The following is an 18946-nucleotide window of genomic DNA, read 5'->3' as shown; positions in this document are numbered from 1 at the left end:
CATCACTCTCAAGTTTAGCCCTGGCAGAAGGAAAAAAAAAAAAAAAAAAAAAGAAAAAAAAATGAGCTATTACCTTGGTGCTAACCATTGTTTCTTGCCTCTTCAGATATTTTCAGGACCAAAATCCCAAAACTAACTCTTACTAATTTTAATCAGTTGTTACTTTCCTTCCCTCCACATGTATATGAGTGCCTGTCAACCACTGAGGACCCTGTTGAAATGCATGAAGAGGGAACCCCCCGCTGTCTGATCGACCCCTAATCCAGCCCCCCCACGTCGACCCTGTCCAGCAGGAAGTAGCAAGATGATAACAGCGCCCCCTATCCTACTACACAAAAGGCTGGAATGTTAAGATTCAGATAGCCCTGCCCCCTCACCAACAGGGCCTCACAGACCTCACAAGTCCCTGAGAAAAGGGAACCAAGTTGGTAAGAACCCTGGTCTTTAAAGTCAAGAGAAGCAGACTTTTCTCCACTGTTTGGCCAACACAGCAGGCTTCCCCTTTGATCTCTAAAGGAGGCAGGTTTTAACAGTACCTCTCTCCTGCTTCTACCCCACACACACACACCTAACTTAAAAAAATATATATCTTCCTGCCTTCTGCACCCCCAGAAGCCTCCCCATATGAAAAGACCCCAGTTCACAACCCAGGGCAGACATTTTCCCTGCCTGGAAGGGAATATGTTCCATGTTCCTTTGCCTGGAAGGGAATCTGTCCCATGTGTTCCTTTGCTAATAAACTCTATTCTGCTGGAGTTTTATCTGTGTCCTGGTACTTTCTCTCAATCAACTGGATTCATCCATCACTTACTTTTATCTACCACCAACAACCTAGCAACTGCATGCAGATGCTCTGCCTGTCACTCAACAAACACCTCTGCACTATCACCCAGTCATGTCAGTGCTCTGCCTTACAACACTTCAGCACCTCCATGCAGGTGGTCTGCCTGTCACCAAACTCTGTACTGCTCACCATGCAGGTATTCTACCTATCAGTCCAGCCAACACCCTTCACTCCCACATGGGTGCTCCATCTGTCACCCACCACAGTTTAGGAAGAGAATACATGTCCCACACAGCAGTGGGACAGAGAAATGTTATCCATATTTACATCATTAATTAAACAAATGGTTTTTAAAACTTTGAAAGAGAAAACCTAAAAATAAAGTCATTTGAAAAAGTGCAACTAAGTGTTATAAGAGATTAAATACAGTAAACATGTAAATTAAGAGATTATGACAATGACAAACATCCCAAACTACAAAATATGGTATGCATATATTTCTAATTCCTTTAATCTACCTTTTTTTTTTGCCATCTTTTTGAGACAGGGTCTCCCTGTAGCCCCAGCTGACCTGGAACTCACTATGTAGACGAGGCTGGTCTTGAACTTACAGAGATCCACCTTCCTCTGCTTCCCAGGTGCAGGGATTAAAGGCATGTGCCACCACACACCCAGCAGTTCCTTGAATTTATCTTTAAAGAACAGCTCCTTCACAGGCTATTGTGGGAGTCCTTGGTTATCTCCCACAACTTGAAGCTAAGACCCTACTGAAGACAGGGCATACGTCAGACACAGGACTTGGAACAATGGAGCTGGAACTGACCTGGAAGCCTTCTCCCTGAAGTTTAGCTCTCATAGTTCTAGAGGATACTATGCAAGCTGCTAAGGGAGAAAAAAAAAAAAAAAAATCAATCAATGGTCCAACCCCGCTCTAAAGTCTAATAACCACAACAACTGGCAAAGCAAACTACCTCTATTGGTACAGTAGTGGCACTGTTATCTGGGGGTTATCAACAGCTATCTAATTGGACTTAAGACCCTCTCAATGGGAGGGAATTCATGGGTAGCATTTTAATTATAGCCAAATATACATGGTTCAAGAGGTCACAGATCCTAGAAAAAACCCTATCTCTGTCCTTTCTCTAGACAAAAGAAATTTCTTACTACATGCTAAATATGGATCCTTATATTTACAGATAAGTATACTATACACCACTCATCAAAGAAGCTTCTTTCACAGCAGATGGAGGCTATTACAGAGTTCCACAATCTGAGAGACACCCAGCATGACATATCTACAGAGGAACTGCTACACCCAGGGCTCATGGAACATAGTGGAACAGGGGGGCTGAGAAAATACTTGTGCATCCCTCAACTCTCACTAGCGAAGCTTTCTCATACAAGAGTATGATGCACACAGAAGGCCACAACTGGCTAAGTTTCAAGAATAAGAGCCTGCAGAGTATCTGTCCCTGGATAGGACTCCTATATTAAACCTCACCCACCCACAGCTCAGGGACCATTATGGAAGAGGAGGCAGAAAGACTGTAAGAGTCAGGGTTAGTCTATGAACATAGGAAAACAGAGGCTTTCAGGTCACTGGAAGCTTGCTCATGTGAACTTTGGGCAATGATGGCATCGAGCACAAGACCCATGACAAATCAGACAAGGGCCCAGAGTGGATCAAGAGAAATAGGCAGAAGGTGGCCCTAGCCTGGGAACTGTTGGCAACTGATTACTGCTGGGTGAGGAAGAGCAGATCTTCCATAAGATCTCTCAATAGGCTGACTTAGACGCCAGTGGATGAACTTACACCAAAGGACATCTGGGCACAAATGCTTGACCAGATAGGACTTAACATGTATGACAGAATGCATAAAGTCCAGTGGGGGAAGGGGGTTATGTGGGATGAGAGATGGGGCCTAAATTTGGTTAAGAACTATTGTGTGAAATGCACAAAAGCTAAATAAATAAATAAATAAATAGAACAGCTCCTTCTTTGCAAATATTGATCTAGTTTCTTTTTACCTATAGAAATTTTCAAGTCTTCATGTCATTTATTTGCAAAAGTTATGAACAATATGTATGTACACACTCTGCCATTTGGCAAATATACAGAAAATAGCCTAAAGTCTTTCACTTTTTCCCAATATTTCCATTTTAAATGGTTTAATCAGGCTGGAGAGACGGCTCAGCAGTTAAGAATGCTGACTACTCTTACAGAGGATCCAGGTTCAATTCCCAGCATTCACATGGTGGCTAACACCATTCATAATTCCAGTTCTAGGGGATTCAATGCCTTCTTCTGACCTCTTCGGGCACTGAATAACATGGGTGTACTTACATACATGCAGGCAATACACTCACACTCATAAGTAAGAATAATAATAAATAAAATATACTTTTTTAAATGTTAATTTTAAAAAGTGGTTTAATTATAAATATCCCCTATATGCTGCTATATAGGTATAATTAATATGTGAAAATTCATGGGGCTGGAAATTTATTAATTGTGCACATTTTAAGATGTAAATTTTACTCTAATAAAACATTAAAAAAGAAAATGCCCATTTCAAATAGTCAAGTAAATATTTTCAACTAGTCATAGTCCAAATAAGATAGACGCATCCATGTGTTTGTGTGCAGGTAATACGATAAGGCACGATACTACTACATGTGGAGCCAGGTGCAGTAGGCCAAGATAGGGGGATCACTTGAGCCCCAGGGTTTAAAGACAGCAACAAAAATCAAATGAGAAAGAACAAAATTGCATCTCAACACTGCATCATATGTAGGAGACAAAGGAGGAAGAGGTTAAGAATTCTCTTTACTTATTCCACTAGAATTCTAATCATCAGCTTTAACCCACAGACACAATTCCAGAGGCACCAGTCAATCTTTTCCCTCCTTTTGTTTGCGTTCACATAATGACTTTCCTACCAGAATTTTCTGAAAGCAAATGCACTCTTGTCTGAGTTGGAGGGTAAGGGTGGAGGCTCAGCTGTTCTAAGTTTTAAAGTAACTCAAGACAGCAAACTGAATTATTTGGAGTGCATTAAATATGGTAAAAGAGTCCTTTCTGCTAGTAATTAACATAAATTAGATGTGGCTCAGACCTTTACTGATATCAGTCTTAGCTTTCCTGTACTTACATTTCACTATATTAGAAACAGCATCAGATTCATTGTTTCTTGCACTGTAATTATCATAATGGATTTCACCCTAATGAAATCCCACCTGTACCTCGGTTTCTTGGTTTGTCTTTCTCTCACAGCTGCAGTATAACTGCAAAGAACACCGGGCTCTGGCTGCCTCTTTTGTCTACAACTGATTTACAGTAAGAGCTGATCCTAACATGTGCTGTTGGCCAGAAAGCCCCCTCTGTAGTCTCACTCTGCTGGGCTGTCCCTTCCCACTTTTAAACCACCATGTTCTGTCAGAAGATAACACTTGGTGGCATATTTAACTTCATACTCTCACAATACACAAGGTGGTATGGCTGCTGTCAGGTTTGACTACTAAAGCAGGCCATGTAGTTCACTCAGGACTGTCTTCACAGAACAATGACTGCTAGACCCCAGTTAATCCCGATATACTCCCAAGTGCCCATTATAAACAGTGGGATTTTGTTTCACAAACACATCATCTAAGAACTATCAATTCTCTAAGTTCTGTGGTTTTAAAAAAAAAAAAAATCTACAAGAGGGTTGAGATTCCCTTTTGAAGTTAAAGATGACATGGTTAGCCTTTGCCTATGACTATGATGCCAGTAATTAGATTATTTCTAAGACACTAGAAGCCTTTAAGTCAGCCTGATGTGCTTTGAGCAAGAAATCTTTTCTCCAAGGCAGCAAAAACACAGCTTATTTCCATTTCATGCAACTGATTTTTGAGATGGCAGATGGAAATAAAATACTGGCTTTCACAAGTCATTTCAAAACATAATTATATTTTTGCTAGTTACATTGTACTAACTACATTTATACCTGGTTGGATGCTAGCTCTACTTTATATGGTCCTGTCACATATATATATACAGCTAGATGTATTCTGATAGGTAACAAGTGTTCCCTGCTCCATTAATGGAGACTTTAGTCCTGAGCAACGAGAAGGCAGATTGTGCCACCATCATATTTTGATGCTTTTATAAGCTTTTTCTAGTATTTCTGGTTTTCTAAACATGGTTATATCTCTGTAACAGTACATATACTATGTTTTAAATAGGAAGAATAGCTGGGTATGGTGGTGCATTTCTATACTCCCAGCACTAGGCAGGTGGAGATAGGAGGATCAGAAGTTCAAGGCCGGCTTGGGCTATGAAACTTTGTTTATAAAAGTAACAATAATAATAAGTGAATAAATGAAATAAATCAGAATACAGGTATGAAACTGTCAAAGAATAAGTTTTTAAAGAAAATTAAGTAAAATCATAGAAAACTGAATACACATTTAATAGCACTCCTAAGGGGAGCAAAACAATGCACAAATCAAAATCAAGAGAAGTTAGTCTCTTCCCAACAACAGCACAGAATAAGTCCAAAAAAGTCCCAAAGACAGGGCTAAATAGGAAAGCCCTTCTCGCTGTCTAAGAATACAACTGGAATGAGGGTGGATCACAGGAAAGCACATGCTTAGCATGCACAAGGCCCTGGGTTCCATCCCCAGCCCAGTGCACATACACACAATAAGGTACAACTTCAAGAGAGTTCAGAAACTTCTGGATCTTGCCTAAGAAGAAAAAGCAGCTAAAGATTCTTCTAGAGAGAAGGTAGAGTAAATAGAACAGTTCAGGGATACAGAAAAGGGCCTTGGTTTTTAGCCTGACAATACTTTGTATTAACCAATTCAAATCCTCCACAGAGATGCTAGGAGATGCTGGCTGCCCCTCTGTGGTCCAAGAAGCTCCTAACTGCTCCCATGCCTACAGAAAGCTGGAGGCCGAGACCCACCTGGTCACATCCTGCGTTCACCAACTCCTGCAGCATCTGCCGGTTTACCTCTGCAGCATTCGGAGTGCCTGACTCGTTGGCAAAGGGCAGCAGGGAATATCTGATTTCCCTGAGCGCTTTCTGATAAGGCCCAAACTTTGCGGTAGCTCTCATCTGCTGCTGCCTGGTGGCATCCTTGCTCCCCAGGACTTTGGAATCCAAGGAAGGGTCACTGTTTGGTCCCACCGGCAGCCCCTGGGAGGAAGACTTGGATGGTTGCTTCAGTCCCTCTCGGATCTCTTGCAATCGCTGCCGGCTATTTCCAGAATAAGTTGTAGCAGGAAAAGTCTTTGGCCTCATCGTTAGTCCAGTTTCCTTTTACCATAAATACAATCTTCTCAAAGTTATCTTATTATTTTTAAAAAAAGAACAGTCAATAGTGTGAGTTAGTTGTAAACATGCTTTCAGAACAACTTCCTTTTGAAAATTTTCTGTCCTTCGATTTCTGTAGTTCCTACAGAGAACCTAAAATTTTCCAGAGTTTTCATTTTGAAGACCATCACTCTCTGAAAAAGAAAATAAATGGGACAAAAATATTCATTTGTGGTTTCCATATAATAGTAACATTACTTTTCAGAAATGCACAATGATCTCAGAAATTTTTCACCTGGAAAGAAAAGAAAAAGCATATTGTGTCTCAGAAACAATAAGTACTGGCCAGGTGTGGTGGCACACACCATTAGTACCAGGATTTGGTAGGCAGTAACAGGTGGATCTCTGAGTTCAAGGCTAGCATGGTCTACACAGAGAATTCCAGGCCAGTCAGGGCTGCATATATAGTGAGACCCAATCTCAAAAAATTAGTAATAAAAAATGACAAGTACCATCCGGCTCTGGTCAGAACACAGGACATCTGGAGCTATCCAAAACAGGTCTTGTAATAGGAAATCTGCAGTCAAGTGGTTCTCCACAAGTATTCCCACTAAAGGTGAGAACGGTGGTCTCAACAATTGCTAGCCCATTACGATATAAGTGTGGAAATCCACAGCTTGAAAATTTAGGGTGAAAAGGGAGTCCTGGCTTGTCTCTAATACCAGTCAATTCCTGGTCCACACCACTGTCCCACGGCCTGTGGCTTTACCCAGCACCTTCACTCACCTGAGACTGTGGTCCTTCTACTTTTAGAAAATTCCCTCATGGGGCTGGAGAGATGGCTCAGCAGTTAATAACACTGGTTGTTCTTGCAGAAGACCTGAGTTCGAATCCCAGCACCCACATGGCAGCTAACAACTGTCCTAACTCCAGTCCCAGGGGATCCGACAGCCTCTTTTGACCTCCATGGGCATTGCATGACATGGGTGCGCTTACCTACATCAGGCAATACACGCATACACATAAAAATAAAAATAAAATTTTTTAAAAAATTTCCTCATCAAGCCTGTCCCAATTTTCCTAAGAAACAGATCCAAAGTTGTCATATTAAAGGTGTCCTTCTACTGCAGGTGAAAGTGGTTTCCACACAATGCATGAAGAATGAATATAACTACTTTCCTTAAGTTTTATAAGGTGGCCACTTAGCATTTTGGCTTGACAGCAACTTAAAATACCTTTCTTATAGAAGCTAATATCTACTGGGGCTGACTAGAAGTCATGGGTGGTCAAGAGTGCACTGGGTGGACATTAGCAAGTGGCTGACCATACAAGTTATTAGTGTAGACCTCTGCAACTGCAGCACAGACATGACTCATCTACGGACCTAGAATGCCACAGGTGCTAGGCTTGACCCCACACCTATCCACCAACTACCCTCTTGTCCTTTCATTTAGAAAACAAAATCCATTGTAACCCAACTGCCCTGAGCAGCCAGTTTTGATCACTTGTTCAGGCAACCTAGGACAGGTCTCCTAATGCCCCTTGCCTTAGCACTCTTGGCTTACAGAGACCACACAAGGCAGTGGCCAGTCTTAGAGTAAGACAGTGTGGTATATCATTAAGATCTGCACTGCAAAAGATCACTTGGGGGCTAGGAAGATGGCACAGGTAACGTCTCCTTTGTAAGCATGAAAGCTTGAGCTGTTCAAGGAGAGGGAGCATAGGGAACAGGTGGATCTCCAAAGCTCATTGGCCAGCCAGTCCAGCTAAACTGATAAGTTCCAGTTTCAGTGAGAAATCTTGTCTCAAAAAATAAAGTAGATGGGGCTGGAGAGATGGCTCAGTGGTTAAGAGCACTGACTGCTCTTTAAGAGGACTCAGATTCAATTCCCAGCACCCATACAACAGCTAACAACCATCCATAACAGCCATCTGTAACTCCAGTTCCAGGGGATCTGATGCGTCCTTCTGAACTCCAAGGGCACTGCATAACACATGTGCACTTATACACAAAAAATAAAAATAATAAATATTTTATATACTTTTGGGGGGGGTCTTTTTGAGATAGCGTCTCCCTGTAGCCCCAGCTGGCCTGGAACTCACTCTGTAGACCAGGCTGGCCTTGAACTCACCAAGATCTGCCTGCCTCCACCTCCCGAGTGCTGGGATTAAAGGCATGTGCCACCATACCTGGCAGTAAATAAAATATGTTTAAAAATAAGTTGGAGAGCAATTGACAAAGATGATGACACTCTGGTCTACACACACACATACACACACACACACACACACACACAGAGGCAAGCACACCTACACACATATGCACACATGTGCACATACCCACAAGAACATATACGTACACCTCAGAACAGTGAGACAGAGATCTCCACTTAGCAACTCTGACAATGCAGAAGAAACAGACTTTGGGAGAAACTATATTTGGGATTTGGACTTGGATTTTTCCCTGGGCTAGCAACCATGTGACCTGATCCTCTCTCAATGCTGGGCAGTGACTACAGCCCCAGAAGCCCCAAGGTCCCAAGGAGAAACCATGATACTCTGCAGCATGCTGTGATGCTGGTCTGTGTCCTGAGGTAGGTTCTGTGAATAGAATGCTTTTCCTTTTGCAGTATTTTCCAACTTAGGTTGAGTTTATCAAGAGTAACACAATCAGAAACCAAGAAGGACCTATACTCAAAACAATGAAACTCCAGTACTCTTCCTATGCTGTCACATCACAAGCTGTCTTCACCTGCACAGATGCCCACTGTAAAGGCAGACAAGCACATCCCAAGATGACGATGCCAAAGTCTGCCATCCCCATTCCCCTCCTTGTCTTCTGCCCTCACCTCACCTCCCCCCCTCACTCTACAGAGCACAATGAGTACACGTCAACTGATACTCTTGAGTTTTTTTTAAATATATTTTTATTATTTCTATTTTATGTACATGCATGTATTACCTGCATGTAGGTAAACACCCACGTCATGCAATACCCACAGAGGACAGAAGAGGCTGTCAGATCCCCTGGAACTGGAGTTACAGACAATTGTTAGCTGCCATGTGGGTGCTGGGATTCGAACCTGGGTCTTCTGCAAGAATAGCCAGTGTTCTTAACCAGTGAGCCATCTCTCCAGCCCTTACTTTGAGTTTTAATAAACAAAGAAAACCTGACATCCTCACACCCTTTAAAGATAGCACTCCTAGCTCCAGTAAGGATCTGTAAAACTCTAAAACAAGACCCTACTTCACAGGTATCTTCACATGGGGAAAAAGTAAGGGTATTATCCAGTACTTACTTCAGGCCAGGCACGTCAGAAGAGTTTTATATGAAGTAACTTATATGCTCTATTACATAACCACATACAGCAGGAAACACTAGAAATGACATTCAAATGACTGTTCCTTCCTTGTACAGGGCCAGTGGTCTTCACAGTTGTAGCCATCTACTACTTCCTTAGTATAACTGAGAAGAATCCATTTAAAAGGAACCAGACTAGCTTTCTCAACATAAAATCTCTATTTTAATACATGATTTCTAGTACTCTGAGTCATTGAAATGACTGCATAACACTATACAGATAGTGAGCTATGAGATCCGGACAGCTGAGGTTCCCTCAGGGCCCCGGCTGGCCATGGCCCAGAAGCCTAGAGCTTAATTGGTGTAAAATGGAGCATATGGCAACCACACTCATTTCCAGTGACTTTCTGGTCTGAGCATCTGTTTAGAAAGACCTAGTTTTCTAAAACCAAAAGCTCATATTCTAGCAAAAATGGAGGGGTTCTTAAGAGCCTGAAGAGCACATGTGGAGGATCCTAGGAATGACTTGCATTGCTAGGAACTCACAATGTATTGCTGCTTTTCCATCACAATTTCACAGAAATTACTTGCTTACTTTCTAATCTTTCATTTCTTCCCTTTCTTTAAAAAGGTGAAATAGAGAACACATAAGCCATACTGTCTGTCCTGGTTTCATTTCTCCTGCTGTGATGACATACCTGGATTAAAAGCAACTTAGTGAAAAAAAGGTTGACTTGGCTTACGGTTTATTGTCCATCATGGCAGGGAAGTCAAGGCAGGAACTCGACAGTCAAGAGCTGAGAGAGAATGCATGCATGCTCAGTCTTGCTCAGCAACCTCTCTACTGATCAATCCAGGATCCCCTGAGAATAGTGTGCCCCTGTGGGCCAGTCTTCCCACCTCAAATAATGCAATCAAGACAATCCCCCACAAACATGCCTACAGGTCAACCTGAGCTAGTCAATCCCTCACTGAAACTCTTCCCAGGTAATTCTAGGTTGTGTCAAGTTGACAACTGAAACTACCACACTATCTTTATAACAAACAGTACAAGAAAGGGACTTGATTTAACGCAAGGTGAAAGTTCTCAGGATCAAACTGCATTCATCCCACCCTCGAACCATCAACCCTGTGCCCACTCTGTCTACTCTGCAATTTGGGGGTAGGGGCATCTTTTTTTAAGACAAAGTCTTGCCATATAGCCTAGGTAGGCCTAGAACTCACAATCTTCCTGCCTCAGTCTCCCCAGAGCTTGGATTACAGCCATGGATTGAATGCCTATTATACCTCAGGCACTGACAGAATAAGAACTTCACCTTCAGCAATTCACAGTGAAGTGAGGCAGAGGGTGAGGAAGGCAAAGGAAGAGCTGCAGAGAATGAGGGCCCGAAAAGGAAGGGAATCCAGATCAGGATGGGATGTGAAGGGAAAAGCCAGAAGAGCTTTAGAGTAGACAAAGAGTCAGCCTGGGAAGAATGGAATTCCAGCTGGAGGGAAGAATGTGAAGCCTGCAGATTCCACCACACCGCTCAGGCTCAGAGCTGTAAGGCCAGGGTAAACCACAGAAGCTGCAGGGCCTGCTTCAGAAGAGCCTTTGGCCAATGTCACACCCTGGCTACAGTACAGAAGCTGGGTCAGGAGCAGGCCTGGCCATGAATATACTGCATTGTTAAATCTAGAGTCAACGGGAGGGGCACTGTAGCACTCCACTCCACCAATGTCAGGGTATGAAGCAGCAACCCAAGGGAGCAGAGAAAGGTTCCAGGGCTGGTCACAGCACAGCCACTGGTCTGGGTTTAAAGGCATACATCAGTGCTATGAGAGTCCCAGGCATTCACCTACCTGTGGGCTTTCTACTTGCCCACACCATAGGCCCATCAGGGCAGAGGGCAGAAGTCCCTCCTGAGACATTCCTTAGAGGAGGCTTGGTCTATGAGGCCTGGCTTTACCACCAAAGGACTCTAGCAGACTACAGAGAAGGGCTAGCCCTTTCAATCAGCTAGGTCAGGGCGAGGATGTGAAGAAAACTATCATGAGAAAGTTCTGTTAACCAGAACTTCTGCCGGACCCATAGCCAAGATCAGGTCAGGGGGTAGCAAAGGAGGCCCTGGTGGACTCCCCCTGGAATCTGTTCTGAAACAGAGGCTGCTAAAGCTAGAGGAGCAGGAAGGGCTAGGGGAAGCTGGGGCAATCTTCATTTAACACACGTGTTTCACAAAGTATACACATAAAGCTGCCTAGCATTCACAAGGAACTCACATGCTCAAGAGCAGCATTTCCAACAAAAGATGTATGGCCATTACCCAAAAAGCCCACAGCCCCTGCCCCAGGCGCATGTCCCCAAAGGACCCACTCATAATTTTTAACTCCTAGGATTGACCTGACCAGCCTCTGTACTCTGTACTATGGAATTACACAGCCTGTGTTTCACTCGTGTTGGGCATTCTTGTTCACTCATCCTCACGCTGTACAGCAGCAGCTGTCACTCACTGTAGGTATTGTTCTCCTGTGTAGATCTCCCACTTCTTGATGGACATTTAGGCTGCTTCCACCCTGGCCTATCACACATGGTGCTGCTGCCTTTCAGGCCACTGTGGTTCATAAGCTCAGGGTTTGCTGCAAGGAACAGAAGTGAGTGGTCTACTCCAAGACCTTGCTTTCCACATCAATACTTTACTGGTATTCCTGGCAGAGCCCACGGTGGCTGGCATAATGTCTTTGTGGAACACCAATGATGATATGCACTATCTCTATCGCCATACAACATCAACTCTTGCCTGGGGAGTTTTCCAGAGCTGGTGGGCACAACCCTGACCCACAGCCAACTCTGATATCACGTGTCATAACCTGGTACAGAATGGGGCAGAAAGAGTTAGGACAATAGGAACTACACTGAGTTCTAGACACTGGAGACAGGAATGTTCTCAGCACATGCTACAGATGAGGGTGATCATGTAGATTCTCCAGAGTATGTGCATGATACTGTCAGGGAAGGTGATTCTAACTGCTGTTCAGGTCCTCTGAGAATAGCCCAGAGTCTCCAAGTATGTAAGCATACCCTCAGATGAATGGCTGTAGGTGATATGAGTCCCCCCCCCCCCCACTGTTTACTGGGCCCCCCCCCCCCCGCTTGTATACATCCTTGAGCAGTGCACAAACACAACACTTATACAAGGTGCCCCTCTCGCTAGGTCATTAAAGAATGGCCAGCCTCTACAAAATAATTTTTTAAACACTGTATAACATTTGTGACAATAAAAAATTGACCAAAAAAGAATTACAGGGATCTTAAATAGGCAAGTATCTGGAAGGAAACAGAAGTGGTCAGATCCAATAGCACACAGAGGCAGAATCCATTGGAGCTGGTGATATTCACAGTACAGATCTGGTTTGAAGATAAAGCCCAGGTTTCAGGTTTGAAAATGGAGTTGATGATGATGATGCCATTCTGAACACTATAGACAGCAGGGAACCACTGAGAGAGCATGGTACAGAGAAAGGGCAAGCAGCCATGGAAGATGAGGACTACCCAGGGCTGGGAGCCTGCTAAGAGGCGGGAAACAGGCAAGAAGATCACAAGTTTGACTGCAAGGCCAGCTGGTGCCACACAGCAAGCTCCATGCCAACCTGGGCTTTGAGACTCCATCACAGAAAAACAAAGAAGGGTTCAGTGTCAAGGAAGCAGCAGCTAAGGGTAGACCTCTGTCACTGAGCTCCATGCTACACAAGGCAAGGTGCCAGCTTCTGTTTCCTGCAAGTTCTGGGTTGAGCTGTTCTGAGGACTACATGCAGGGCTGCCTAGAAGCTCACGCACCATCTTTACTAAGTAATGCACTGCCCAGTAATGAGTTGCTCAAGGCTACAGTTTGGATCTAGAATATTCCCCCAAAGACCAAAGTGTTAAAGGCTTATTCCTGGCTTGGTGCTATTGAGATGTGGTGGAATTTTTAGATCCTAGATCACCGAGGATGGGCCCTAAAGGGGTGGGGAGCTCGCCTGCCTTTTTGCTTCTCAGTTGTCATAAAATAAGCAGCCTCCTCTTCCATGCGCTGCTACCATGGTGTGCTATCTTGACACAGGCACGAAGTCAATGGAGCCAACAGACCAGGACTGAAATGTCTAAAACCATGAGTCAAACTAAACCCTTCCTCTTAGAAGCTGATTACCCTTGGGTATTTTATTACAATGATTCAGAACATGCTGATTAAAAGTTCAGAATGAATTAGGCAAAAAAAATTTTAATCAGGTCAGGAGGTAACAGGCCAAATTTCAGAAGGGTTAACATAAAAGATACGAAGCTGAACACAGAAGCAGGTATGTCCATGTGACTCTTCTATGAATCAGGGTGTGAGGATGGTCTTTGTATATGAAAGAGAAAGAAGCACAGAGAAGTCAGTTGACTTTTGTTCCAGGCCAACTGAAACAAGTTAAAGGTACTAGGTCTTTCCTCACTTCTAGAATGGCACACTCCTGGAAAAAGCAGGAAGATTAGCGGTTCAGTTCAAAGTCATCCTTGGCTACATGGTAAGTTTGAAGCCAGTCTGTCTCAATATAAACTGACCAGGGCAGGAAAGGCAGGCTATGTCTAAGCTAAGAAACACCAGGCAGTAGTGCCCCTGAGTAGCAGCAGGGCTGACTGTCTCATTTTTATTCTTGTTTTTTTTTTTTTCCCCTCCCCTTTCAACTTTCTCTTATGAAAAATTTTAAGCACAGTAAGGCAGAGAGCTTATTCAGTGATACCCATAAAGCTACCACCCAGTTTTCTTCAGTGGCTGTTCTCTCCATCCTATAGGAAGCACTAATGCTAGGAATACCCCTGGGACTGCCCCGGCTGTTTAAGAGTCTGTAAAACAGGGCTGGAGAGATGGCTCAATGGTTAAGAGCAATGACTGCTCTTGCAGAGGACCCAGGTTTGATTCCCAGCACCCACATGGCAGCTACAAACTGTCCTTAATTCCAGTTCCAGGGTAATCCGAAGCCCTCTTCTGCCCTCTGCAGCATTGCACGACATGGGTGCGATCACATACATGCAGGTAACATACTCATACGCGTAAAATAAAAATAATAAAATATTAAAAAATAAAGCGTCTGTAAAGCATCACCTATGGGTACCCACATCCTTGCTTAATTAATTTGGAGAAGAAGCTTCCCTTTAGTTTCATAATAAGCAAAGCTATTTTCTCAGCTTTGAGACCTTGCATTTTAAGCCTTAGTTTGAAGAGAGTCAAATTAAGTCCACTGCTGGAGATGAGCTACTCTGACCTGACACACTCCCACACTATTTTAATAAGAACTGACAGATGAGAGATTTTCTTTCATCAACAGTTTTATGAATATGACCCTTGGGGATATGGACATTTAAAACTGAGGGTACTGAACAAAGTAAATCTGGTTTTTGAAATTTCTTTGGCATTATCAACTGATTTAGATGTACTTTAAAGGAAACTACAGGACACTGGAATTTTAAATCTGAAACAACTAGGTGGCTCACTCCTGTAATCCTAACACTCAGGAAGTAGAGGCAGGAGGATTGCCAAAAGTTTAAGGCCAGTCTGATCTACATATTGAGTTCTAGGCCAGTCAGGGCTTCACAGTGAGACCCTGCCTCAAAAAACAAAAGAAAAGAAACAAACAAATAATAAATACTCTGTAACAACTCACAAAAGGAAAACACTTCATTCCAAAACTGGAGCCTATTACCAAATCCTATGCTTAAGCTGGGCGGCTATAAACAACTGAGCACAGCATTTTAAGCATTCCTTCCGTACTTCCTACCAAACCCAGTTCCAATCCTCAATCCGATCCTGGAGAATGCAATCAGATGTTCAAGAATTCTTACTTTAATTTCTCCTTACACTTCCCTAGCTCACATGGGCAGCCAAACAACATGAACACCAACCACAGAACCAACCAAACCTATGACCGATAGGATGTGCTAATGAGACACATTGGCACTACTGCATTTTAGTTTTTTAATTTTTACATTTATTTCTGTGTGTGCTGTTTATGTACACACACACCACAGTATACATGTGGAGGCCAGAGGGCAAATTGCAGGAGTTAGTTCTTTCTTTCTATCATGTAGGTTCTGGGGACTGAACTCAGGACATCAGACTTGGCAGCAAGCACCCTTACCCACTGAGCCATCTTGCCAGCCCCTTGTTTTTGTTTCTGTTTTTGAGAGAGCATCTTACTGTGACCCAGACTAGACTGAAACTGACATCCACCTGCCTCAGCCTCCCCAGCACTGGAATGAGAAGTACACATCATCCCACCCCCAATTTTATTTGTTTATGTGGTTTGGGGTTTTCTTTTGTTTTTTGGTTTGGGTACATTTTTAAAAATGGTATTTCTTGCACCTAAAACTTCAGTTATTATTTAAGTCACATCCCTACTATAATTAAGTAGCAAAGCTGAAACTAAATCAGGCAGATGGGCCAAGCCAGACGCTAAATGTCAAAATCACAAACCACCACATGGATGTACCACCCCAGCTCCATCAAGGCCAGGAAGTCAGGTCGAGGGCTGTCCTTTCATAAGGAAAGTCCTTGGGTAAGGCAGGGACTGCCTTCCTAGAGATCCCCACTGTCCAACAATCAGGTTATCTTATGATTGCTGAGTCTCCCAAGAGCCTTTGTGTAGCAGAGACTCTGCTAGACATGATTGGGTTTCACCCTGGCAAAACAGGGTCTCACTTCCAAAGAAGCTCTGCAGAATTCCTAAGAGCAAGTAGCTAAAGAGGACACAATAGGCCACCTCCAACAGGGGTTCTTTCTCCAGCTCTAAGCAAGCCTTGCCTCCTCTGCACCCACCCCTCTAAATTTCAGATAATCCCCACTAGGGAGCTGGAGTGCTCACCCTATTGGAGAACCACAGAGGTAATCAACACTGTGCTGGCCCTAGGCTCTCTGTGTGTGCCTGTTTTGATAGAGGAGCAAAATTCAGGAGGTGTTCAGATTATCTAGAGAAAACCTTACAGGGGAAGGACTGTTTCACTGCACTGGAAGGGCTGAAGGGCTGTTTGACGGAGGAAGTGTGAAGCTATTCTTGGGAGCCTCCAACTTCCCATGAAAAGGCTTAAACAAGTAAGAGTAAAGGGTATATCCAGGCAGGCAGGCAGGCAAAGTTGGGGAGGAGGGGGCAGGTGCCACCTGGGGGACTTTTAATGTTGAAAAAACAAGAGTGAGACCCAGGAGGGAAGATGGAGTTAATTAGTAATGGAAAGTGCTGGCCCTCAGCATTCCAACTCCAGATAACTGCCTGGAGGCTCATGTTGGAGGCCTACTCCATTCCAAACCAACTTCCATTCCTTAAGGTCTGTGCAATCCTAACTGATTTAGGATCTGTAGGGTCTGCTGAAGTATCTTAACAATCAGGGTTAACAAGAAATCAAACTTCCGTGAAATATGACATTTTTCATTCTTCCTCCAGAAAAATCCTATGTATGTCAAATATTGGCACACAAACAAAAAGCACTTGTTAATTAACTTAAAAAAAATACTCTCACAATTAAGTTGACACGGTCTAGACATTAACCAACATAAAATCTTTGCCAAGTGAATGGCAAGCATTAAGCAATGCCAAATTTCCATCCTAATTTTAGCATCACCACCAATTATCTTTATTTCCAACATTACTGTTTTATTATACTTTCAAGATGAAACAATAAATCAAATAACATTAGTCGTAAAAGTGCTGATGGAACAGATGACTAACATTTAGTGACACTAGTAGCACAAGTAGGGCTGCTTTCAAACTCAGGGTGCCCCTCACAGAGGGTGGCAAGGAACTCAAATCTAAAAGGAACTACCTCTTTGTGCAGCTGGGAGGCCCAGTCGTTTCTAAGAAATTACTAAGCAATAGGCTTTTTAAAAGGAAGGAGATTCTGGGAATTTTAGTTTCCATGAAGCCTGATCCCTTCCTTCTGTGGATTGGAATACTTCACCCTTTTGTAGAACAGATGTATAGTCAAGACAATGTAACTGCATTGAATTTATCATCTGTAGTCCTTCAAACATACTAGTTTTAAATAGTAAAGAATATAGAAGTTTCATGTTACTATAACCATGAAATAAATATAAAAAGTTGCCTTGGTCTGGATTTCCCAATACAAAACAGAACATCCTCAATCCCCTATGCATTTAGTGTTCATTTACCAGCTTCAACCACCCTCCTCCCTCAACCCCCCCCCTCCACCCTCCCTTAGGTTTTAAGAGCCTAGGGCTGGCTATTTACAACACAGCATTTAAAATAACAAGGCATCTTATTGTAAACCGGTTCCCCCGCCCACCAATGGAAGTCCCTCCCACCAACGCAGTGATTTGCTAAAGAATGAAATACGGACAGCTCCAATGTACATTTATTTATCATACAATTTCAGCAGGATGGAGAAGCTACAAGAATCACTCCCAGTTCAAAAATCCTGTTTCTAGTACTCTGAGAGGCTGAATAACGTAATGTCTTGTTAATTATAGTTAATTTAAAACAAGTTTTCTAATCCTAGCCTGCATTCCTATCCTGGAAGATTTTTGTTAGTACCTCATTACAACAGTTTGTAAAGGGAAAGAAACAAAAACATAAAAAGCAGCTTGTTCTCCAGATTTAGCACTCAAAAACGGTGAGCATCATATACAGATCTAAGCTGAGGTTAAACTAAAAAGAAACAAGGTCCATTTAGAACAAATTTCCTAGTAAACTGCCACGTTTCACTTTTTCCACGACTGAAGGTCCCTCAACTACTAAGATAAAATTTTAAGCATTTAGAGTAAGATCACACAACATTCAGTTGTGTCTTCGTTTAAATTTCAGTATATTCACGTTTCTCTTGGGGGTAAATTTTTCATAAAAATCGAACACATTTGCTAAATACTTTAGGAAGGCAGATTTGAGCCAATAAATTTGAATTTTACCTCCCAAACTTAACTGTTTTCTAGGCTAGCAGTTAATTTTTTTTCAAGCCTATATTATAAGGACGCTCTCGCATCTAAGCTGGAAAATGTGGATGAAAAAGTCCTCGCTCAAACTTTTCGTGAACAAAATCCGCGTGTCAAGTTCTCTCCCGTTCAAGCTCGCAAACGTCAGTTTTCAGGCGCTGGCCTCAGAGCCCGCGGCTGGCAGCCAAGGTCACCCAGGAGGGACCGTGCGCTGTGCAGCGGGGTCAGGTGTGCGTGGCCCCGGCTCGGGAGACCCGCGAAAGGACAGAAGTCCCAGTCCCGCAGCTCGCAGCGCGCTGGAGGAGCGCACCGCTGTACCCGTGTCCCCGCGTCGGCCGGCGGGCTGGCGGGGAACCAGGCAAGTCCGAGAAAGTCGGCTCCACTGGGGCGCAGGACGCGGGTTATGCAACTGCCCCGCGAACAGGCTGCCCCAGTTGGGGCGACTCGGGTCCCGGGGGCCGGGAGCGCACGGCCGACAGCCACTCCGAGTGCAGCCCCGAGGACCGCGAGCTTGTGGGGTGGACCGCGCGGCGGCCGAAGCGGGAGCGGCAACCCTGGGGCGGCCGGACACAAGGCTCGGCCTCCGAGTCCCTGGGTTCCCTGCCGCTCCCGGAGTCGCACGGTACGC

The 18946-nt window shown here is 43.7% G+C and overlaps 1 protein-coding gene across 2 annotated transcripts in view; it reads right to left on the bottom strand.

Annotated features, from left to right (window-relative positions):
- Positions 1–18946, bottom strand: part of Lats2 (large tumor suppressor kinase 2) — a 78888-nt gene that overhangs the window by 59474 nt on the left and 468 nt on the right. Inside the window, exon 2 of one of the 2 annotated variants that reach the window (XM_008824326.3) lies at positions 5734–6278. The exons of the other annotated variant lie outside the window; for it this stretch is intronic. Within the exon in view, the coding sequence (XP_008822548.1) occupies positions 5734–6072 (339 nt within the window). The 5' untranslated portion in view covers positions 6073–6278. The remainder of the gene's footprint in view (positions 1–5733; positions 6279–18946) is intronic. 2 annotated transcript variants of the gene reach the window in all.

The sequence above is a fragment of the Nannospalax galili genome, unplaced genomic scaffold, assembly GCF_000622305.1.
Source record: "Nannospalax galili isolate Female #2095 unplaced genomic scaffold, S.galili_v1.0 scaffold388, whole genome shotgun sequence".
Lineage (NCBI taxonomy): Eukaryota > Metazoa > Chordata > Mammalia > Rodentia > Spalacidae > Nannospalax > Nannospalax galili.
The sequence above is the reverse complement of the archived record's forward strand: the minus strand, read 5'-3'. Positions and strand labels throughout refer to the sequence as shown.